The sequence below is a fragment of the Ostrea edulis genome, chromosome 5, assembly GCF_947568905.1.
Source record: "Ostrea edulis chromosome 5, xbOstEdul1.1, whole genome shotgun sequence".
Lineage (NCBI taxonomy): Eukaryota > Metazoa > Mollusca > Bivalvia > Ostreida > Ostreidae > Ostrea > Ostrea edulis.
Genome location: NC_079168.1, coordinates 32,976,526 through 33,001,692, shown reverse-complemented (window position 1 = coordinate 33,001,692; position 25,167 = coordinate 32,976,526). Strand labels below are relative to the sequence as shown.

General features: G+C 35.1%; 2 protein-coding genes across 20 annotated transcripts in view; one reads left to right on the top strand and one right to left on the bottom strand.

Annotated features, from left to right (window-relative positions):
- Nucleotides 1-427: 427 nt before the first annotated feature.
- On the bottom strand, nt 428-4,033 carry LOC130054937 (salivary glue protein Sgs-3-like). The gene is made up of 2 exons (XM_056166049.1): nt 3,973-4,033; nt 428-1,323 (listed from the first exon to the last, which is right to left on the bottom strand). Exons 1-2 carry the CDS (start codon nt 4,031-4,033, stop codon nt 428-430), a joined length of 957 nt encoding a protein of 318 aa, XP_056022024.1.
- Nucleotides 4,034-7,659: 3,626 nt separating this feature from the next.
- LOC125651463 (protein unc-13 homolog A-like) overlaps nt 7,660-25,167 on the top strand; it is a 131,658-nt gene continuing 114,150 nt past the window's right edge. For 17 of the 19 annotated variants that reach the window (XR_008803194.1, XR_008803193.1, XR_008803195.1 and 14 more), the window contains exons 1-3: nt 7,674-7,830; nt 9,986-10,015; nt 17,494-17,593. Coding sequence is in view for 15 of the 19 variants with exons in the window: in XM_056165823.1 (XP_056021798.1) it covers nt 7,809-7,830; nt 9,986-10,015; nt 17,494-17,593 (152 nt within the window). In the remaining 4 variants the exon portion in view is untranslated. Of the gene's footprint in view, nt 7,831-9,985; nt 10,016-17,493; nt 17,594-25,167 lie in introns of all 19 variants that reach the window. The other 2 variants (XM_056165835.1, XM_048880065.2) reach the window with 1 other exon arrangement.

The following is a 25,167-nucleotide window of genomic DNA, read 5'->3' as shown; positions in this document are numbered from 1 at the left end:
GGTTATGATGAATGTCTTTTTAGCCAGGTCAAAATATTCCGTGCGGTCTAGACATCTCATTTAGGTTGACGAAGAAAAGCGTCACGCAGACTAATAGAATTCGAATCTCTTTAAATTGCTTTGATGTCCTCGATTTCAGTCGCTGGCACTAGAAATTTATGTACGGTACATTGTTCAGATTTCAGTGGCTGGCACTAGAAGTTTATGTACGGTACACTGTTGAACAATATCTGAATCCCCCTGTTTGTGCCAGGCGTTGAAATTTCAACTATCTAGGAACTTATCATGAACACGAGCAAATTTCTCTTAAAACTGCGTTCTGTGGTAGCACCCCAACAAATTAAAAAGGTATTAGCAAATCAAAGTGATTTTCTCTTTTTAAACAGTTAAAATTTACATTCTAGATCTTTGTGAAAAAGAAGTGAAATCACATATAGTAGTTATATGCCACTGACATAATTTTATGCGCTCGTGCATGTGTGTCGAGGGGTGGGGTGGTACACGGCTTAGTGGCATGTGTGTCGAGGGGTGGGGTGGTACACGGCTTAGTGGCATGTGTGTCGAGGGGTGGGGTGGTACACGGCTTAGTGGCATGTGTGTCGAGGGGTGGGGCGGTACACGGCTTAGTGGCATGTGTGTCGAGGGGTGGGGCGGTACACGGCTTAGTGACATGTGTGTCGAGGGGTGGGGGGGTACACGGCTTAGTGGCATGTGTGTCGAGGGGTGGGGTGGTACACGGCTTAGTGGCATGTGTGTCGAGGGGTAGGGCGGTACACGGCTTAGTGGCATGTGTGTCGAGGGATGGGGCGGTACACGGCTTAGTGGCATGTGTGTCGAGGGGTGGGGCGGTACACGGCTTAGTGGCATGTGTGTCGAGGGGTGGGGCGGTACACGGCTTAGTGGCATGTGTGTCGAGGGGTGGGGCGGTACACGGCTTAGTGGCATGTGTGTCGAGGGGTGGGGCGGTACACGGCTTAGTGGCATGTGTGTCGAGGGGTGGGGCGGTACACGGCTTAGTGGCATGTGTGTCGAGGGATGGGGCGGTACACGGCTTAGTGGCATGTGTGTCGAGGGGTGGGGCGGTACACGGCTTAGTGGCATGTGTGTCGAGGGATGGGGCGGTACACGGCTTAGTGGCATGTGTGTCGAGGGGTGGGGCGGTACACGGCTTAGTGGCATGTGTGTCGAGGGATGGGGCGGTACACGGCTTAGTGGCATGTGTGTCGAGGGATGGGGCGGTACACGGCTTAGTGGCATGTGTGTCGAGGGGTGGGGTGGTACACGGCTTAGTGGTTGGACAAGACTTGTTAGTACAGGTAGGTTCTGTGCAATGTCCTTATTTAGTTTGGCTTTACTACTGTCAAATTGTACAATAATGACAAAAGTCTCCAACATCAGCTACACATGTACACACTGTTAACCTAGCATGCACACTTCCACACTACATTCAGCCACAGAGACGGAAAATGGTTGTATATAAGAAAATGAAATATATGGAGACAAAAATATATAGCAATAGGTTATATATGTATAACTTTAGGCGTTATTTTCGAAAACGCATCTCATGCACTCTGACCATCTGTTTTCAAACTAATCCTCACAGTACAATTTCCTGTCTAATAAATAATAATCATTAAGATATAAATAGACATCAATAATTGTACGTTTTTTCTTGACACTTGAAATATATATTTCTTAACTAATAAAATAATCAGATTTAATCCAACACCTTTATCTACGTCGCCAGGTATAACATTATGTGCATTGAACATAACTAATTTGCCCATTTTCTCTCAGATAAAATCTTCCAAGGATGACGAAATTATTCAAAATATTTCAAGGATGACGAAATTATTTAAAATATTTCAAGGATGACGAATCTATTTAATGTTATCACAATAAAATAATAAGTGTTTTATGGTCCCTGGTTTCTCTGAACAGTGTGTACAAAGCTGGTTGTCAGTGATCTTTGAATGATACAAGCATTTTTTTTTAACTATCAGAATTATCTGCACAATACTGTAACTGTTCCTGTTGTCAAACAAAAAGATTAATACATACTTGTTTCCAGTTAAAATCATCTCGAAGGGTTAAAATATTATTCCAACTTTTTTTCACAGACAGGTTTATGTCGTACAGAGTATTTGATTTTGACTACAGACAACTCCGTTTACCTGATCAAAGATATAGAGCTCACGGCGGGTGTGACCGGTCAACAGGGGATGCTTAATCCTCCTAAGCACCTGATCCCACCTCTGGTGTGTCCAGGGGTCCGTGTTTGTTCAACTCTCTATTTTGTATTGCTTATCGTTATCTTCACTTTTCGTGTAACTCAAACATAGAGAATACATGTATATTCTTCTTGAACCCTTAACAAAGTTTGTCATATCTACCGCCACCCGGGAACTTCAGACTTTACAATGTGATACCATTAACTACAGGTTACATGGACTGCAAACTACATGTGGATGCAGCATGTTGGGGAAACGAGTACATACATATATGAATTGCTAATCAGGTGTATACACAAGTAAATGGACAATATCTGTATTATTATGGGCCGGCACGAGCCGGCCCATTCTATGAAATAAGAATTTGAGAAGTGTATGAGTTTCTGCGGGATGAGTGTGTATTTTTTTTTTTAAGTTGGATTACTGATTATCATGATACGTTTTCATTTTGTATGTAAAGTAATTCGGTGGTGTTTTTTAAACATTTTGTTTTTTTTTTTTTGTTTTTTTTTTTTGTTTTGTTTTTTTTTGTGTGTAACACACAGGTCACGTGCGCTTATCTGCTGACCTATTTATAGAGGTGGCGTCATTTTTGTTTTGTTTTGAAAAATGCATAATTCCAAGGGTGCTAAAGAATGTTTTGATTATTGCATTATACTATTTTGTTAAATATTGTCACAGGTTGTGCCAATAAAATTTTCAATCTTGAATAAATCTGATTTATTTCATAGCGAAAGGTTATGATATTTGGATAACCCAAATTAAATGTCATAGTTTTAATATGGAAAGTGTGAAATTAAATTAATGCAGTATTCATGCAACAGTCATTGGTTGAATTATTTTGCACATTAGAAAATGTTTGCTTAATATATTCAAGTGATAAAAGCTCAATATTTTCCAATAATGAACATTGTAAATATTCATCAAACTTATAACATCCAAGGAGCAGAATAACCCATATCTATTATTTTGAGGTCATTCAGATGAGGCTTGTAAGCCATGGTCCTGTGTCACGATAGGCGTTAGCACGATAAAGAACCCTCACTGCTCAATTCGCCCGAAGGTGACGTCTCTATAAGAGTGAAAAATTCGAGAATGAGACGTAAAGCAGCATATAAACACATTATTCTGAGGTCACAATGGTTTAAGGTTAAGGTTCAGACTGCTCTTTAAAAAAGTCCACTGGAGAACCTTTGCCTACTGGACATACACGTAGTTCACAGATCTTTAAGGAGTAACAGATTACTGTTCATTTTGTATGTTAATGGGTCGAATTTGGACACTTGTCCAATCAATATGTTTACGAGACAGTTTTAGTTTATGGAAACAATGATACTCTCTTGGAAATTTGTTCGGCCCATAACTTTGGTGCGTGCACCAATGTTTCTTGTACCAACATATGTATATGTTTTAACCTGTAGAATTTTTTTATCTGATAGGGAAAATATCTGTATATCAATCTTTTTTTTTTTTTTACAACGCCATACAATGTGGAATGTTGTGAACTTTCTTTCTTTTTTGAAATTTCCTTCTTTATAATACCTGTGTCACATTACACTGCGATTAGGTATCCGACTAGGTAGCGGGTTCTGAGCGGCCTGAGAATGCCAAAATCTGAAAAGTGTCCGGCCGGGGACCATGCGGTGAGAACACGCCATTCAGGGCCCGTATACCCCACCGGCAGCTTTTAGCGCGGAGTTAAATCCTGGCGATGTCAACCCCATCGTAAGATAACGCTCACGTGCTTCAGCGAGTTGTAGACGTAGGAACGGCAGTCTCAGATGCCTCGGAGGATTGGCCATGTCGATGTTGATGGCAACAGCGTCGATGATGATGTTGGAGATGATGACGATGACGATAGGTATATATACACCAGTTTGCAATTGCCTTAATTGCACTTAACACGCATGAAAAGGCAAAGGTCACCGAACGATACCCGGGTGTTCTCAGAACGGACATCGTCCGGGCTTCATCCGATACCCCTCAGGTGTCCGAGCGGTGACCGCACGGGGGTACCTAGTCCGTACGATGTCCGTATGGGTACCGGACGTACCCCTCCCGGTTACCTACCGATAACCTTACGGATATCGGGCGGCCACCAACACCATCATTCCATACGCTCCCCGCCCGGTAAACATACGGCTGCCTTCCTTGTCCCACCCGAGGTGCGGGCGGTATATGAGGAGAGCTAATCACCCGGCAGACTTGGAAATGTGTCCCTACGGTGTTAGATCTTGACAGGTCCCCCACCGATACCTATACCTCGCCCGGTACCCGCTAGTAATGTGACACAGGCATAAGCTGTCTTGCTGTTATGCCCTCTGGGCTCAAAATTGGAATAAACTTATTTTATATATACAGCCCCACGCGTACACACCGATATTTAGTGACAGTGTCCAGGGATATGAGGTCATTAACACCACCGCGTGCTATACTGCTCTCAGTTTCTGTCGCATGAAAGTCATCATTGGCTTAATCATCACTCCGTTCTCTTCCAGAAATATAATTTTCCTTCCCGAGAATGTACGAGAGTCTGTCAGAAAATATTAAGTACAAAAAAAAAAACTAAATGAAAAAAGAGAGAGAATTAATAATGTTGCTATTATCTTAAAGAAAAAAGGTAATTATTTGATGAAGCTGCAGCTAACAAGGGTTTTTAATCTGACCTTCCTGGTTACAGAATCAGCCTTGTATTGATCACGCGGAAATAGCCAGCAAATAAACAAATCTAGAGGATGTACCCAGAAGTCCGGGTTCTATCATCGTACGTCATCATGATGTGTTTCACTTTTGCTTTATCTTTTATCCCCGGAAAATACGAGATTGATTGAAATCGTAGATCTCAAACAAACATCCGTATTCCGCACAATATCTAAATTGAATAAGCTCATGAAACCAATCTACAATATTAACATTTTCCTTTCACTATCAATCACACACCTACGACTTTACCTGGGTTACATTCTTAAGTAATGACAACTTGATAAAAATTGTCAATTGGTCCAATGAGCCCAGTGCTGTCTTTGCCCCCAAATATCGGCGAATTTTGTTCGTAACCTCTTCAGACATACAAGGAAACATAAATAGCAAATGTCTTTCATTTGTTTAAAGCGGATGATCAAATACTTTCATCAACTTACAGACCTGTTTCTGTATCAAGATGTGTTGAAAAAGTCACGGAGATTGTAATGTTTAAGTATATGTATCATTTTTTTTCATTATAGTAACCTTTTTTTTTTTTTTTTTTTTTTTTTTATAAATACCAAGCTGGATTTTTAGCAGATTACTCAACAGTGAATCAACTTAAATCATGTTGTATGATATTTTGTGATCTTTCTAAAGCATTTGATTGTGTCTAACTGGCATAAAGGGTTGCTTTTCAATTTAAAATCTCATGGAATTAACGGCGATTTTTTTTTAAATTAAGGTTTAAAAGTGGAAAGAACACAGAGTTCTATATAGGAACTCGATCTTTCCTGTAAAGCACATGCGTGGAGGAGTTCCTCAAGGATACGCTCCTTGTCCTCTGCTATTTTTGATGTTGCAGACAAAATGGTCACTTTTTGTAGATTATACACCGATGATAATTCTTTACAACATTCTTCTGATAATCTAGAATGTTATTTAAATAATTATCTTATTTAAGTACAAACATGGTCCAAAAATAGCTTTTGAAATCCCTCAAAAACAAAGGCTGTATTTTTCACAAGAAAGAAAATATAGACTATCCCAACAAACTTTCTTTTATAAGATATCTCATATATTTTATAAGATACCACATATAAATTACAGTTTATAAGATATATCATAATATAATTCCAATGTTATTTATTACAAGTGTTTTGATTGGACAAAAATAAAACTGAACAAGAGTTTATACATCAATAAATCCGAAAACGCGATGTATTCATACACGCCTGAAAACAAATAACATAGTGCGGGGAAACTATTCAAATTTTTGCAATATTGTTAATGAAGTGAATGAATTGGAATTATAAGAATTAAACATTCTTTTTGAAGAATTTATCGATGTGTAAACTCCGGACATTTTACTCACAAACTTAACATAAAAGTGCTTCGCACTTTTATTCAGTTTGTGAGTAAAATGTCCGGAGTTTACACATCGATAAATTCTTCAAAAAGAATGTTTAATCCTATAATATATAAGATAGCTATTATGAGATATCTTATAAAGTTTATGATATATCTCATAAAAATTCATTTATGAGATACGTAATAAAATATATACATAAGATATCTTATCAAGTATATATCTTACGAAGAAAAGAAAAAAAGATATCTCATATCTTCTATAAGATACCTTATACGTTATAAAGGATATGAGATGTATCATAAACTTAAGAAGATATCTTATAACTTTTATAAGATATCTTATATTTATGAGATATGCATCTTTAAAGAGGAATAATCGTAAAAACAGCGTGTCTTATTTCATGCGGGGATTTAGGTTTTTAGATTAAAATAAAAAAGAAGAAATTTGCATTTAAATAGTTGCTAAATATTAACAATCCCACCCCAACCCCTCCCTGATCCCCTATACCCAATATCTGAACGACTGGCTATTTTCTAACTATTTTATATCTTGATTGGTGAAATAATTTCCCCCATGAACATCAAGTCAGTGATGCGAAGCATTTGAAATCAACAGAATGCTGACTGGTTAACTTCACCAGCTACTGTGCGGTACATAATTACCGCCATTGGTCTGCATTTATATAGGGTAAAATAGTTAGCCTATACAGGGCAGAAACTGTATCTTTACCGAATCCCACGCCCCGAACAACCGACTCTAAATTCATTTTTCTCATGAAGTATAAAACACTTAGTGTTCACAATAGATGAATGTCATCGTTTTGACTAATTAACACTTAAAGGTAGATCAGCTAATTAAACAGCGATCGATGCTAATTGAATGTTTCTGAGGTATTAACAATTTCTGATTTAGGCCCAATAAAAGCTTTTTTATGGTTGTTTATCAAACAGTGATTTACACAGAAAAGTACATTAGATTGAGGCTACTAAAACTGCCCCCCCCCCCTCTCTCTCTCTCCCGGCCCATTGTTTTTTATATCATTGTTGATTTATGCATGAGTAATCCTGTGTATTGTACGTCTGTGAACAGCTGGTGTAAATCGGGGTCTATCTGATTTCGATCTATGACCTATCACAGCTGATTTTTTTAGCCTATCGCCACATTATTATTCAAAATAATGATATCAATATTTTCTCTGTATTGTCGGTAAACAAATGTGTCGAGAATTGATTTCTATTTTTCTCACTTTAGTGCATCTTTTTTATTTATATATATATATAGGCCTATTTGAGATTTTTTTAAACAATTTATTTGATGAGAAATCGATATCACCTTGTACGCATAATGAATATTTATTAGCTTCATGATTAAAATAGTGTGACGTCACGATTCAAATATGGCGGACGATGCTTTTGACAGATGTGAACTCGGTCTCGGTTGATTTCGTAATGGAAGGACTAGTTCATATTTATTGTGCATCATGAGGTTTAACACGCTGTTTTGAGGAATCTAGCAACGATATAATGTCGCTATTGTGTGTTTGTGGTAAGTGATGATTGTAGTTTATTTTTGGAATCTAAACAAACCGATGTATCCGAACGGACAGCCTATAAGAAACAGACCTCTCGTTTTGTTGTGAATTTGACTGACATGCCGTTAAGACATTTGATGCAACCAGTTTTATTCTCCATGCAGTTATATATCGAATACGAATGTGTCTCATATTTAATGCATACAATATATTCAAGAATTTACACTGCATGATTGCACGGGAAGGTATCGTTAACAAGTTTTCATGATGGGAGGGAGGTGTGTGTGGGGGTGGGGGGGGGGGGGGGGGGGGGTTCATTCAATCCAGGTGCAGAATGTGTCTGGACTTCATTCTCAGTTACACATACATGTATGATACATTGTAGATTCTCGGGGTATCTTACTTTAAAAATTATATTTGAATCAATAAAATTAATTTGATGGATTCGAAATGACATCAGGCATTGCTATATGTGCAAGAACTGAGAATTTGCAATATATTATAAGCTGCCATATGGAATTTCATATGCTGGCTCTGTTGCATTGTTATAATGCATATTGATTTTTCTAAAATCTTAAAATATTTGAAAATAGAATTTATTTCTTAACTTCAGTATTCATTAGTTATAGTTTACAAGGCGTTGGAAACATAATTTACAAATTAATGTGAATAATTCGAACGAGGGAGAGTTTAGGAGGGAGTAACTCTCTCCAGGTACAAAGAAATTTTTGTCATTCGGGGCATATATTCTTCAAATTTGTTCCGTTCACTTTGTCAGGATTGATATTACAAATGTATAATAATATACATTATGCACCATCTAATAAGGCATCTCCTCTCTGTTTGTAAATTGATGAATGTATAAAATAATATTTGTATTTACTAATGTTTTATTGACATTCAGTGTATTATATTTCTTGATAGCCTTTCATTTTAACATCACCAAGTCAAATACGCAAGATCGTGACTACTTTTCCCATCTTGGTTTTAAATTTTACTTTCCCCTTTCAAAGTCTTGCGAGACCCAAAGTATGCGAGAATTTGGGCATGTAGGTAAATAATACCAGTTCTGCAACTTTTGTCATGATCGATTCACCCGATTTTAACAATGGTGTACTATCATTGTATTACAGTAGACTAGTAATGATTCAAGAAAGAAACATAATACGCAGAAATATCCACAACTGATAGATTTTAATGGAAATGTGGTGGATTTTCCCCCCAATGCTGTCAGCCAGGAAATTCCCAAAGCTGAGAAGAGCTTGCGCTAAAATATATAGCTTCGCGAGCTAAATTCAGAAGTTCGTTTTTCCTGTATCCAGACGTTTTTACACACCTTTCATTTAAAAATGCTTTTAATTGTGGAAAGCACATGGAGGTTAAATCGTCTTCCGATGCCTTGTTTTGAATAAACAAAAAATGCCCAAGATTGACATGCTTTTCCGGACTTCTTTACAAGAGAGTTCCGCTAACTCGGTATTTACGATCTTGCGTATTGCAATGTAAAAAATTAAGCATGTTTAAGATTGAATGGCTAACATTGGGAGGATGGGGATACATTCTGCATCATCGTCAGGGTGACTCTACGGCGCATAGGTCCCCAGTAGATCCAGGGTGAAGCATTATTGCACAGGGGTAGGGTGGGGACCCCTCACGAAAGGTCTACAAGGTGCTTTAGATGTTAAAATTATCACTGAAAAATGTATCTTACATCATAAAAGTTTGGATACAAAATATGACGTGTTTCTGGCAAAATCACCATTCAGTGTCATTTATCAAGGATATAAGATTTTGAGTGCTGTACTTCAAAGGACAAATCTAATTTACGCTATTGAACTAATTCGATACGGAATATCATCTTTGAAGTTCATATGAATTAGCTAAAATACGTATTTTTGACCATTCTTGGGGAGGGGATTTTGTTGGGAACCACATGAATTATTGAGTACATGCAATAATGTGGTGCATGATTTGCAATAATGTGGTGCATGATATAACCTTCACAAAAGTGATATTGAAATACATATACATTATAATGATATTAAGTATTGGTATTATATTTGAACCATTTCAAAGTATCCACACAAGATTATTTGTAATTCCAATTATTCATGTATGTAATATGAGTTGTGATAATGCACCATTAAGCTGTAATTTTCTGTTTTTCAGTGAAGAAAGCCAGACTGATCGGAAGCCCGGGTGAGTTTGGTAGAAATCAATTATTTTAGTCCATCACAACAGATACTGCGGCTTGCAGCCCTAATGCACAGCCATTATGTTGTTCAAGATATTGAAAATCAGTACATTATCAGATATATATATATATATATATATATATATCCTGATTAGTGGTCCACTCAGTCGTGTGACCAGCCTACCTGTCTGCTTGTCCATTTAAAGTCACACATGACATTAAAGCTATTCACATTTAGGACCCCAAAATAGCTTAATTATGGCCTCATTGTCAGGAATTTCTGTTTTTATTTTAACTCATGTTTTTGGATTGCATTATCTGATAGAATAATTGGGTTTGCATTATCTGATTGAATAATTTGAGGTTTACAGACTTTAAGTAGAAAAATTAATTTTTGGGGTGACAATTTTACACTAACTTGTCAGGGTCGGACTAATGCATTTTGTATGCTATATATCATAGGTGCTGTGGTCATAGATATTATAGACGGAATTCGAACTATGATTGTGACAATTTTTTCCATTCGTAAGTTTTCTGTAGATTACAGAATCCACATCATGGAATGGAAAGAAATGTCATGGTCATAATTTAAATCTCCAATATTATAGTTCTATAGTCTTTGTAAACATTATCCATGACCAAGCACCTATCCAGTTGTCACACACACAATATTTAATTTAAAATCAGTGAGAAGACCAAACAATATAAATAAAATGATAAATGAAATCTCTCTCTCTCTCTCTCTCTCTCTCTCTCTCTCTCTCTCTCATTACAGTATATTTGTGTGTGATCATGTATGCATGCACATTATCTCTCTCTTGCTATTGTTAAATTTAAAAATCTACCAAACCAGACAGACAGTTTATGTGATCCTATATAATACCTTTAGGGCCTAGGTATGTGTTAAGTTTGCATAACATCAGAACAATCAAAATCTTCATTTCACTTTCAATCCCATGCTTTCCTTCCATATAAAAAAAAAACTGATTAAAGGCCAGTCCACATATATCCTGTTTTTTCCCTATCCCACACACATGACAAGGATGTTTTTTAATTTTCATTGTATTTTGCACACTGACACTGGTTTGAATCAGATGTGACAACAGTGTTTGTTTCCTACATGTAACATGAAAATCCAGTTTGAATCCACACTTTGAGTATTGATCTGGCAAAACCACGCGCTGAAGTGCACAAATCTTCTGAACAAATCATTTACGAAAAGAAATGAAAATATTGGGAAAAGACAAGAACCTCAGGGCTTGTAAATAAAATTTCTATTGAATAGAATGAAAAAAAAATCCCATGTTTTCTTGATTTGGTTTTATAATGTTGCACAGGTACATTAACATTCTGACAACAGTTGATTTTTGACACTATCACTGTGTACGTCAAAGTATATTTTAGTATTTTAGTTTGCACTGGATGTCGTTTAGTAGTCTGTACCAGAGACCACACAGAACTTCTGGATGTGTGTACCAAGAGACTGCGGAATAATTTTTAAAAAACACTTAACGAATATGATAAAATAATAGGTGGTGTTAAGATTTGAAATTCTTCCTATGATAGATTTTACACATACTGTGACACATTCATTCTACAGTCTTTTGAAAACTAATGTAACTGCATCATAGCTCTCTGGGGAAATATTGAGGGAGAGACCAAAAAGCTACAGATCCACCCCTTATAAAAACCAGAGAGCTACAGATCCACCCCTTATAAAAACCAGAGAGCTACAGATCCACCCCTTATATAAACCAGGGAGCTACAAATCCACTCCGTATATAAACCAGAGAGATAAAGATCCACCCCTAATAAAAACCAGTGAGCTACCGATCCACCCCTTATAAAAACCAGTGAGATACAGTCCACCCCTTATAAAAACCAGAGAGATACAGATCCACCCCTTATAAAAACCAGAGAGATACAGATCCATCCTTATAAAAACCAGAGAGCTACAGATCCACCCCTTCTAAAAACCAGAGAGATACAGATCCACCCCTTATAAAAACCTGTGAGCTACAGATCCATCCCTTATAAAAACTAGAGAGCTACAGATCCACCCCTTATAAAAACCAGAGAGCTACATATCCACTCCATATAAAAACCAGAGAGCTACAGATCCACCCCTTATAAAAACCAGAGAGATACAGATCCACTCCATATAAAAACCAAAGAGCTACAGATCCACCCATTTTAAAAACCAGAGAGATACAGATCCATCCCTGATAAAAACTAGAGAGCTACAGATCCACCCCTTATAAAAACCAGAGAGCTACATATCCACTCCATATAAAAACCAAAGAGCTACAGATCCACCCATTTTAAAAACCAGAGAGATACAGATCCACTCCTTATAAAAACCAGTGAGCTACAGATCCACCCCTTATAAAAACCAGAGAGCTACAGATCCATCCTTATAAAAACCAGAGAGCTACAGATCCACCCTTTATAAAAACCAGAGTGCTACAGATCCACCCCTTATAAAAACCTGTGATTTATGCAGCGGAAATATCTGCAGTATATCTGCACACAGTCAAGGCCTTATATCATTGAATTCTTCCATTGCTGTGTCAAAAATCAAATATCTAAAACATTCCTTGCACATTACTTGTTTCCAAATTTACCTTCAAACATTCATTAAATCCCCTGGCATGCTACCTAGAAACTCACAGCTTTAAATGACTTTTACATGTAACTTATCAGATATTTTAGAGGTTAATTTTATTCATCTGTGATGGAGGTATTGCTGAGGAAAAAAATTGTGTTGATTTTCAATTATTATTATTTTTTTTTTTTTTTACATACTTCAATACCTTTCAACACAAAATATGTCCCATACATAAATCAATAGATTTAAAGTGTTTGTATTTGAAATGCACTATTGAGTACGGAATTGATCTATGATATTAAATGCCCTGCACAAGTGTAGCAGAAGAAGGGTCAGTCATCTTTAATGTTTGAATGATAATGCATGTTAATGAATTCACTTGTTGACGTCCAGCTAATCTACAGAAAATGTCAGATTGCTCCTCTTCATGTTTTATCGCTTCTAGAAGAGGGTAAGTGTCGAAATGCTTCTGATTTCTTTTGTTTTAGACACATCGTCAAACTCTTTTCTACATTATATTTTATGCAGTATGAATTCTACACAAAGGCTTGGGGTTGATTTTGCCACATAAAGTCGTAGGGTTAGCGTAACTCGATCTAGACAATGTCGTTAAAATGATAACATTTTGAATCATAGATTTCCAAATATGTCTAAAACCTTCCTATTTTTAGGATTACATCAACTTTAAGAATGAACATAGAAATTCAGATAATTAATGTGATATGAATTTGCATGGAATTGTCCAGAAAGGAAAAATTATTTATGGTCATTAAAATTACATCCTTTTTAGATCGTTTGATGGGCTACTCATGTTTTGCAAGAGAAAATACATTCTTTGCTTGCCAAGGGTTTTCGGTCCATTCTGCTCCGCATTTATGGACTGAAAACTCTCGGCAATAGCAAAGATGGAGAAAATAATCTGCAGGAGAAAATATAACACAGAGTACTTAAAAGGGACATTGGCACAATTTGAGCCCAAAATTTTCGAAGTTTATTTTTTCATTTTTGATGTTTAGAATGCTTAACTGAGGTATTTCAAATGGTTAGCAAGAATTTGAATATCAGTTGTCAAGGGTACATGAGAGATACAGAGCTTACAATTCCTTGTTATGTAAACAAGGCTCATGCCATGTTTTTGTTTACATAGGTTAAATATACATTGTCAAGTAAAAGTTTGTTTAAAGCAGATTTTTTTCAATTCACAAGTTAATTCTGAATACAATCAAATAGTTTCTAGTGTTTGGCACATCTCATTTTCTTTTAAACATGCTATTGCCATTTAGCATGACACGAGCCTTGTTTACATTTCAAAGATTTGGGAGTGCTGTAACTCAACAACTGATATTAAAATTTTGGTTGACCATTAGGAATACATTAGTTATAAGCATTGTAAACAATAAAAATGGAAAAATAAAATTTGAAAATTTGCAGCTGAAATCGTGTGTCCATGACCCTTTAAAAACATATTTCTAAATGCATCTCCTTGCTGCAAAATGATACACATAGATAATATGAATATATATATATATATATATTTTACATTTCGTGCTAAATGATCAGCCAGTGGTATACCAATGACACCTTTGTTGAATTTCTCACCAAACTCCTTCAGAGTACACAGGGATCCAATGGTACCCAAGACTCATATTTTTACCATCAGCAAATCAGTGAACACACCCAGAGCTTTTTTATTTGAAATTGATTTAGAAGTAAAATGACAGCTACTATCTTTTTAAACAATATTTCACACCAACTGTGATTCTTACCAAAGCTTTATAAAATAAATTCAGGTTGCTTTATTTGACAACTGATTTAGAATTTATCTTCAGAAGTTTCTTGTTATACAATGAAAAATTCTAAAATTTAGGAATGAATTAATGATTATATTTTCATTAATGAAATATTCTGAAATTTACCGTGAAAAATAAATACTGGTTAAATTATTTCCAATGTACACAATCTTTAGTGTTACAATTCTAAAAGACATACTGAAAAATCGCTGTAGAATATAAAACAAGTTTAGTATATTCTTCTTTCCCATGCATCCATTTACTTTCAACAAGTCAGGGTTTATGGCAAGGATCAATCTATATTCTGGTGTAGAATTCATTTTTACACTCTCAAAAGTTTAAAAGAGCACTCTTTATATTTTGAATTTATATTTTGTTTCAGATTTAAAAATCCTCTGTATAACACTTACCTTCTTTTTTAGTATATTATGAAATAGACTCTCATTGTGTTATCAGTGAATAATTGTTTTAGTTTTTCCATGGCACTAAACACAATTGCATAATGTTATTATTTTTTTTCAGTGGTAAAATAAATTAAATATTTCATGTTGTGATGTAAATTTGCTTTGTATTATTATGTCTTCCCTCTCCCAAGGGGAGACATTGTTTTTGTACTGTCTGTCTGTCTGTCTCAAAATCTCCTGTATGGTATATTCAATAGACTTGAAACTTTGTACAATGCTTCATTGCCATGAGGATTCAAATATTTTCTTAAAAGCTATAATGGATCTAAGAGGAGTGGAGGATGTAAAATACTTTGTGAACACTTCTACCCCTATATGGCTAAATATTGGATATACTTGAAACTTTGAACAGTGCTTCACTGCCATTTGTAGAATTATTTTCCTCAAAGTTATAGTGGATCTAAGAGGGTTGGAGGGTGTAAAATAATTTGTGAACACTTTTTCTCATATATGGCTTATCGGATAGCCTTGAAATTTTGTAAAATACTTCATCAAATTATCATTCAATGACCTTCACATTATTCTGACCAGGGATCCGATATTTCCATACAATTTACAGTGGATCCCAAGAGGAGTGTTTTATAGCTTTTTTTTCATACAGGCAAGGGTATAATATTGTTCACTTTCCTACAGGTACTTCAGCATAACAGTCATTATATCTGTAGCACATGCAACAACGACATTGGTCTCATCAATGTTGAATCTTTTCTCCATCTTTTTCCTTGATGCACAGAGTGCAGTTCATAATGTCTATATTCCTACTTATGGTTTCTCCTTTATTTGATACCATGCAGTACATTAATGGGAGGGGGTTGTAAGTTGGAGAAATTTCAATTTGAGGAGCTGGGAAGACATTTGTTTTTAACAAAAACAAATTTTTTTTTTCTCGGCTGACTTGATATCCCCCAAATTTGCACCATTAAATGTCCCAGAGTTCACAACTTTTGTATGCTTGAAAGGCTAGCTGGTTGCTTTTGACATGCTCACTGAGTGACTTGGGTTCCATTGAACCAGATAGGTCATGGTCACAAGGAGAAATTTTCTAAACAGATTTACTATCACTTCAGAAACAGTGTGCCTCTGTTCGCATAGAAAACTATATGAAAACAGCACTCACGAATTGTCATATCATTCTCTGATTGGCCGTATGGTTTCCATAGAAGTGAGTTCAGATGACCATGCTATGCCATTCTTTTAATGTGATTGGTTGAACAAAAATACCTTCACCGGTATTCGTGATGTCTCCATATGAGTGAAAAATTCTCGAGAGGGACATTAAACAAGATACAATCAATCAATCAAAAGTAAAACCCATTTCATTGAAATCTGAGTGAAGCCTTAATTCCCAAAAATTTGCATGCTCGATCGAGCGAAATAACACTGTTATACCTATCCCTGACAAAGGGTTACTTACGAGAATAGATATGACTTAAGCTAATTTGTGTGCATGATATTGTAATTACCTTGTTAAAATCTTCCTGCAGTTTACGTCACAATTTTCTTCGAAACAAATTGCATTAAAAACTTTAAAAGATTCACTGCAGGCTTGGCTTTGGATGAATGCTTACAACCTTCCTCTCTTTATCAAAATGATCGGTACAATCCTTCCCCAATATGTTGTCAGATGGAAGAGTAGATGGACTTAGCATGTTGGGTACTTTTGTTGACCTTGGTACCCTCCTCCTACATACAAAGTTTTCCACATTTTCGGCCATGCCACCTCTTTCCAATCAATCAGATTACGGAGTCCATGCACTTTATTTTCATTCTACATTTTTTCTTAGTGGTACTGTGATAACTATAGTTTAGACTTCTGAACCAACACAAAAGCGTCCTTTTTACACGTGAAGGCATGTAATACGTACATGTACATGTACTTATTAGGTCGCTGTGTTGTTGAAACGGGTTGTATCAAAATTTCTGTCGTGGCTAACGCTACTGAGTAAATTAAGCGACATGTCATGGTATTCCCACATAAATACTACCAGGTACTAATTGAATATACATGTATGAAATAATACAATGTTTTGTGTTTCTCTTTTAGGAGCTTTCTGTACACAAATTGGAGTAACCAAACATTTTTTTGTATATTTTATGAAAAAAATCTTCTTCTCTTTTTTTTTCTTAATGTCTTGCTGGTGTTTTGAATACATTTTAGAGAATAAGACAAATATTCTATAATTCTTGTTTCATCTTAAATTTTGATAATGTTATCAATTATATATATTTTGGTTTTGAAATGTTCTGATTTTCATTTAGTCCTGTAATATTTTTCATTTTAAATCAAGTGTTATGGAAGGGGTATTCTCATTTTATATATATATAATTATATATTTATACCGATTTTCTGAAACTTCATTTTCTAAACCAAAGTTTTAATCTATGTGCATTTTTGAATTTTCTGGTTTTGTGGTACTTCTAGTCCTTATGGAATTAATTTCTGAAAGAAAAAAAAATCAATTTATATTTTAAAGTATCATTAAAGTTGAATTAAATGGTCAAACTAATGCTTGAAATGCTGTCTTGTGAAGTTTATAAACTTGGAGATCAATTTTATTATCGATCTGTTTATGAATTTGATAATACAAATGTTTGATATATAATTTAAATTTTTTTTCCAGAGAGATTCAATACATATGTAACATTGAAACTACAGAATGTCAAATCTACTACTATTCAAGTCAAGGGGAATAACCCATGCTGGGAGCAAGATTTCATGTTGTAAGTACAATGTCATGTGTATGATAGAATTCAACAGATGTATGTAAAACTATAGTCAAAGCTTGGGCCAAAATGATGAAGGTCATGTACATTGTCAAGGTCAATTTCAACAACTAAATATACATAGCCACACTTTGCTTTGTGAATACTTCTTGGATAAATGTTTAAGATTGTTGATGTTGTGTTGGTAGAGTTCTTTGAATTCTCGGACTCCATGATCTGTGTAATAAGACTTAGGCTTCGCAGACTTCATGATGTAACCATGGGCAACTCTAAAAAAAAAAAGATGACAAGCAGTTTATCATGTTGTGGCTTGATGCCTATCATACCTCTCTGATGGGGCTCATAATCCCAACAGCTTCAGCTTATGCTGATGTTTTAATGAGTGGTGGGTTCTACATTTAGTAAATTATTTATAGTGGCTTTCAGAGGAGAGGATTGGGTTTCCTTCAAACCAGAAGCAGTGAAAAGCAAACCACTAGCATTTACATATAAGGGTGGTGGTGTGGTGTCGTGTTTATAAAAGCCTTGAGTTAGACCTCCGTGTGGTTGTGTATGAGTGTTTTAAGAGTGCCATTTAGAGAAGTTTTATTAATGATGTAAATGATAAAATGTTGCTTTCCTGGCAGATACATCTGCAGCCAGAGAAATTTTGAAATGTTATGAATTGATGGTGATGCTTCTGATATGAAGTTATAATCGGTAATGCTGTGACAATGCCACCCTGTTGCAGTGTAACTCACCATTTCAGTTTGTAACACTGTATTTGGACAGACAATACACTGTTTTATCAGTGAGTTTTTGATGGTATATATCTAAGATAGCAAGGGGTAGTTTTTTTTAGCTCACCTGAACTGAAAGCTGAAGTGAGCTTTGTCTGATGTCTGTTCATCTGTCTGTAAACTTTCAGGAATTTTACTTCATCTCTAGAACCATTGGGCCAATTTCAATCAAATTTGACATAAATCATCCTTGGGTAAAGGGTGCAAGTTTGTTCAAAGGAAGTGCAATATGCCTCCTTCAAAGGGGAAGTAATCGAGAAAATGGAAAAAATGGGTGGGATGACTTAAAAATCTTCTCAAGAGCCATTGGGCCAGAAAAGTTGAAACTTGCATGGAAGGTTCCTGACATAGTGTATAGATTCAAGTTTGTGAAAATCATGGCCCCCAGGGGTAGGGTGGGGCCACAATAGGGAATCAAAGTTATATATGGGAATATATAGGATAGCATCCTTAAAAATCATTCTTCTGAATAACAGCAAGACCATGATTGGTCATATTAATATGTGAACAGGTAATGTAAATTCAAGTTTGTTAAGTTCAGGGGCCTCTTGGGTAGATAGCAGATCAAAGTTTTATATGGGAATATACAGGAAATTGAAGCAAATCTTTTCAAGAGTAGCTGGGTCACACTAAATCATTTCAAAATGTAAACCTTCCTATTAGCTGTGTGGATTTTTATGCCCCTGATACTCAAGTTTAGGGGGGTGGGGGTGGGATGGTATTTAAGTTTCATCCTGGTTGTCTGCCTGAAACTATGACCTAGCTTGCTCATAACTTTCAAATAATACATGATGGGATTTTCATATTTCATATGAGCATCTCTTGTGACAATACCTTTGTTTTGGTACCAAAATTTTTACCTTGTGGTGTTGACCTTGGGGTTTGACCTATTTTAAAGAAATCTCTAATCTAGACAATATTTTCTAAACTATATTCAAGATAGAGCTATTTTAAGATATTGGTTTCATATTTTATATATATATTCCTTATGGTAAGACCTTTCATACCATGATTGTTGATATTTTAACCTTGTATCAAGGCAATGTGTGACCTCTGGGGCTAGGTTGGGACTACAATATGGAGTCAAAATTTTCATGGGAATAAAGATTGAAAAAAAAATCCTAAAAATATAACAGCTGAATATAACAGCAGAGTCAAGGTGACTCAGGTGAGCAATTTGGCCCATGAGCTTCTTATTAATGCCAAGGAGTGTGTCAGTTTGGACCATATACCAAATTTCCTTGAATTTCTTTTCAGTGACGTCCCAAAATCACGCTGTCCTCAAAGACTTCAAATGAAATTTTAAGGAAATTTAGCTAGAGAAGCGCATATCCCCTTCAACATTAAACTCTCTTGGAAAAATCATTTTTATTAATAATAATTAGTGATTTTCATCTTAACATGCAGTCCTTCAAATTAACACACTAAATCTCATTTTACCAAAAAATTGATGATTTCTTAATTTAAGACTATCTCTTGCCACGTTAGTTGAAATAAACAGCTTCCTCTGCCGTGTGGGGAAATCTACCACCACATTGTAAACAGATAGATCGAGTTATATCCAAGACGCAGTGCAACGATGATGTCATAACACCATAGCAACATCAGCAGTCTCTTTTTGCGAATGATGAATACAATTTCTGGACCTTCTTTTCTGTTGTTATCATACTTTTCATCAAGCAGTGTAATGTCTGATAAATGACAATAAAATCATAACCTGACAGGAGTCCGTCAAAGATCAAAGTCGTATAAAACAATATGTTAGACAGACAGATGTAAAGTTCTTAACTTAGATAGTTCATTGTCTAGATACAGGGTGTTATATAGATGTTTAGACAGACTGTTGATAGTCTAGATAAATGGACAGGTGTATAGTTCTTAGGCTATAAGAGACTGGGTATTATTGTGGACTGCGAAGGAAGTTGGTCAATGACTTTTGTGTACGTGCACAATTTGTGCTCAGAGTTTGACCATGGTTATTAAATGGTGCATTGGTAGGTAGTCCGCAGGAACCGCATTATTAGGTAGTCCACAGGAAGCGATAATTGTGTCTGTAATAAATACACAGTAGTAAGTGTCTATACCATACCATCCTCTAAATAAAAAAATCCATGTCTTTATTATGGGGGTGGTACTGGTAGATTTTGACATCTATTTTTGATTTTACTAAAGCTATATTTGACATTGTTACTTAGCTGTATTTGATTTTATCATCCATCTATATTTGTTGTTTTACTTGACTATAATATATTTACATTTTCTAGTGGCTACCCCTCCCCTCACCTTCACACACACACTGAGAAAAACAATGTTATGTGCCTGCAATTGTCATAAAGCATATATGCACAGATAGAATAAAGACCATAAATCATACTTGTGCATATAGGGTAAAATATATTACTATCACAATTAAGAATCTCCTTCAATTTGATCTAGATTTCTGTACAGCAGTGAAAATTTGATGAATGGGGGTGTCCTATACCTCTTACTTACAGGCAAGTGAGGAAAGGTAGATAATGTTCTGAATCCTTTAAAAATATATATCAATGGGAAAATAACAGAAAATGATTGATAAATGGAATTCCTGTTCATTGCAAATCATCTATGAACAGTTAATTAATATACACAAAAAATATTTAATGATGATCTCTTCAAAAACCTCTGGTAAATGTTTTTTATTTTTGTGAAGTGACATACAATTATTCTTTACAAGGATTATGATATTCAAATATATGTCTTAAAATTTGCCATAAGTATTTAATGATCATCAGTGCACTTCAGAAGGCATCACATGTTTGCACCTGATACCCATTATATTGGTTTGCAAATTATATTAAAATTGACTTTAAAAAACTACAAATTCAATCCAATTTTTTCACAGTCGTCCGTGCCGAATCGCACCTGTCCTTATCATTTGTGAGGTCAAAATGATGCTATGACTAGTGATGCTCTGATAATCGCCGACTTTTGATTGTCAGTCACTATAATTGAAACGATGTGACTAATCGATTGTCATTTTGAAAACTGAAAATTGCTGACATTGGTATTTTTTATAATACGAATATTCCTGCCGCAACTTAGCTAAAAACAAAAATGTTTGACGAAGCTGATCATCATATCGAAAGTTAAATGAATACAGTAATGACTAGAAATCAATCAACAAAACAACAACCAGCAATACAAATTAAATACGATAATGATCCAGGAATTCAAGGTATAAAACTGAATTTCTAATGTTTTTATTCTAATTATTCATTTAAGGTAAAAATAAAGGAAATTTAATTTATATTTATGCCATAAATTTGAAGTAAATGAAATTCGATTGTTATTCGATTAATCATTCGATAAAGTACATCCGATTAATCCAATTATTTAGTTCACTTCAGAAGGCATCACATGTTAGCGCCTGATACCCATTATATTGGTTTGCACATTATATTAAAATTGACTTTAAAAAACTACAAATTCAATCCAATTTTTTCACAGTCTTCCGTGCCGAATCGCACCTGTCCTTCTCATTTGTGAGGTCAAAATGATGCTATGACTAGTGATGTTCCGATAATCATAATAATAAATAAAGGAAATTTAATTTATATTTATGCCATAAATTTGAAGTAAATGAAATTCGATTGTTATTCGATTAAATATTCGATAAAGTACATCCGATTAATTCAATTATTTAGTTCTCTTCCCCCCCCCCCCCCCCTCCCTCGATTGCAACAGATGACAGTCACGAACACTATATATTTCCATGCAATCTTGCCAGTTAATGTTCCATGGTCTCATTAGGTGTTTTATTAAAGAGCTATACATATTTGATATACTGTGGAAGCTGTTTTTGACTTTTGTTACTTAAATTAGGTATATTTGATTTTATTAGCTATATTTGATGATTTATTAATTAGCCTTAATTGATTTTATTAAAGCTATATGGGTTTTATTAATTAGATATATTAGCTAAATTGGGTTTTATAACTATCAATATTCGATATTTCAACATTATTTTCCTCACGCAAGACTTATTCAGAGTTTCTATAAATTCAATTGGAGAATTTCGAGTTAATGCAGGAAAACAGTTTCGTTCTAAATTATACACACTGTTTGTCCCGTGATTTTGAAAATCTGTCGTGATTCATAAAATTTTCTTGCACTTAGAATGCCCTTGTATACAAACCGGAAATTCCTAGGGCTATCAAAATGTAAAGGTGTGTATGAAATTTGGTTAAAAACAGTGTTCCGGCTGTAACTCCAAACTCTCCTATTGGAAAAGAAGTGACATATACATTGACTTGAAAGGTGTGGTCACAGTATGTACCATGGCTGTGCTTTATGAAATCATTTCTCAGAATATTGAGAATTTATGAAATCATTTCTCAGAATATTGAGAATATATGAAATCATTTCTCTGAATATTGAGAATATTTTATAGAACCGTACTTTATGAAATCATTTCTCTGAATATTGAGAATTTATGAAATCATTTCTCTGAATACAGTCAAACCTGTATTAAGAGACCGTCCAACGGAGAATTGAAAAAAGGTCACATATGACAGGTGGTCTCTTAATACAGGTTGCCTATTTTCTGCAGTTAATGGATAAAATTTCGCAAATAATTTGTACAATGGAGAAAATGACTACATGTATTTGGAATTGATCATTAAGAATATCAAGTACGGTTTTAATAGTTGTAAAATAAAATTAATGATATACACTGTAGTTAAAAATATAGAATACAATGTGTTGTATCATAATTTATTATTCATCAAAAACTACATTTAATCTGTTTAAGAATGACAAACATGCATTTCATATTACACATTTACATGAGATTTAAATCTCATTTATGAACTGCATGTAAATTTTCTAAAACTGATAAACACTTTGTTGTAAAGAGTATTTATGTATAGCCAACTCGTACAGTGTAACTAAAAAATGCAATGCTTGTGATAAGAAAGCAAATGATGAAGTGTTGTGTCTCCTTTTGTACAATACATGTTGGAAATATGTTATTCAATTTGAGAAACATTAAATAAATCACAATATCCATTGTACATGCACAGCAAATCTTTTAAGCTTTGATTTTCATTTCCGATCTAGCGTACCCGACACTTCTTAAAAGTTTGTTGAAATTCACACCTTCAAATACACCAGCCTTGATTCCCTGATCTTTGATTTTGTCAAATAAACAACAACTTGGCTTTTATTAATTAACCACACATGACCCTGCGTGTTCACAGATTGGGTATAATAATTAATTCAGAGGGCCTACTAAACAAGATCACCGCCAAACTATGCATTATAAAACGAAAGTGTTAGGGGCGATAATTCCCAGAATAGTCGTGTGTTTGAAAACGAAAGTGTTAGGGGCGATAATTTCCAGAATAGTCGGCTCAACCAAAATCGAAAGTAGTAATCACGTTGTAATCGAAAAATGTACAGTCGTTAAATAGAGGTAAAATTTCGTGAAATTACACGAAAAGATTGTGAAAATCATGGTCGTTGGTCGCATCAGACAGGTGGTCGTTTAATACAGGTACAATATATAGAGTAACGTCTTGGGGGGGGGGGGGGGGATCTTTTTATGGTCACTTACGACAGTGACTTAGTCAGTGAGTCGCTTAATACAATGGGTCGCTATGGCAATTTTGTCTGTATTGAGAATATTTTATTGAACTGTGCTAATATATGAAATCATTTCTCTGAATTTTGAGAATTTATTCTCTGAGTATTGAGAATTTATGAAATCATTTCTCTGAATATTGAGAATTTATGAAATCATTTCTCTGAATATTGAAAAATTATGAAATCATTTCTCTGAATATTGAGAATTTATGAAATCATTTCTCGGAATATTGAGAATTTATGAAATCGCTTCTCAGAATATTGAGAATTTATGAAATCGCTTCTCAGAATATTGAGAATGATGATGTGTATATGGAACGTTCAAAGATGTCTATCTAAGCATTTGATTGACTAAAAGCGAGATATTCCCCTATGACGTACCTCCTTAAGATAGGGCTATGGGATATCTATTGGTGAAGCCCAGGCTAAACTACAAACTGTAATTAATACATGGCTTGTTCCATGGTTTTGATATTTTGTCAACATTGGACAGTATGAAAAGATTGCAAGTAGTTAAACTGACACTACACTTCTAGGTCTATATACGGTCAGTGTTACTAGGTAGAAGTACATTGTATTATAAGTCATCATGCAACTTCCTGTTTCAACATCAAGTCATCCATTGGAGACTGCATATTTAGGAGGGTATTTCTTGGAGATTGAGCATCAAGCCATGTATTTAAGAGGGTATTTCTTGGAAATTCTGTGTATTTAGGAGGGTATTTCTTGGAACTCCTGTGTATTTAGGAGGGTGTTTCTTGGATCTCCTGTATATTTAGGAGGGTATTTCGAGGAGACTGTATATTTAGAAGGGTATTTCTTAGAGACTGTGTATTTAAGAGGGTATTTCTTGGAGAAGCCATGTACGTATTTAGGAGGATATTTCTTGGAGACTGCATATTTAGGAGGGTTTTTCTTGGAGAAGCCAGGCATTTAGGAGGGTATTTCTTGGAACCTCTGCATATTTAAGAGGGTATTTCTTGGAAACTCTGCATACTTAGGAGAGTATTTCTTGGAGAACCCAGGTATTTAGGAGGGTATTTCTTGGAGAACCCAGGTATTTAGAAGGGTATTTCTTGAAGCCATGTATTTAGGAGGCTATTTCTTGGAAACTCTGCATACTTTGGAGGGTATTTCTTGGAGAAGCCATGTATTTAGGAGGGTATTTCT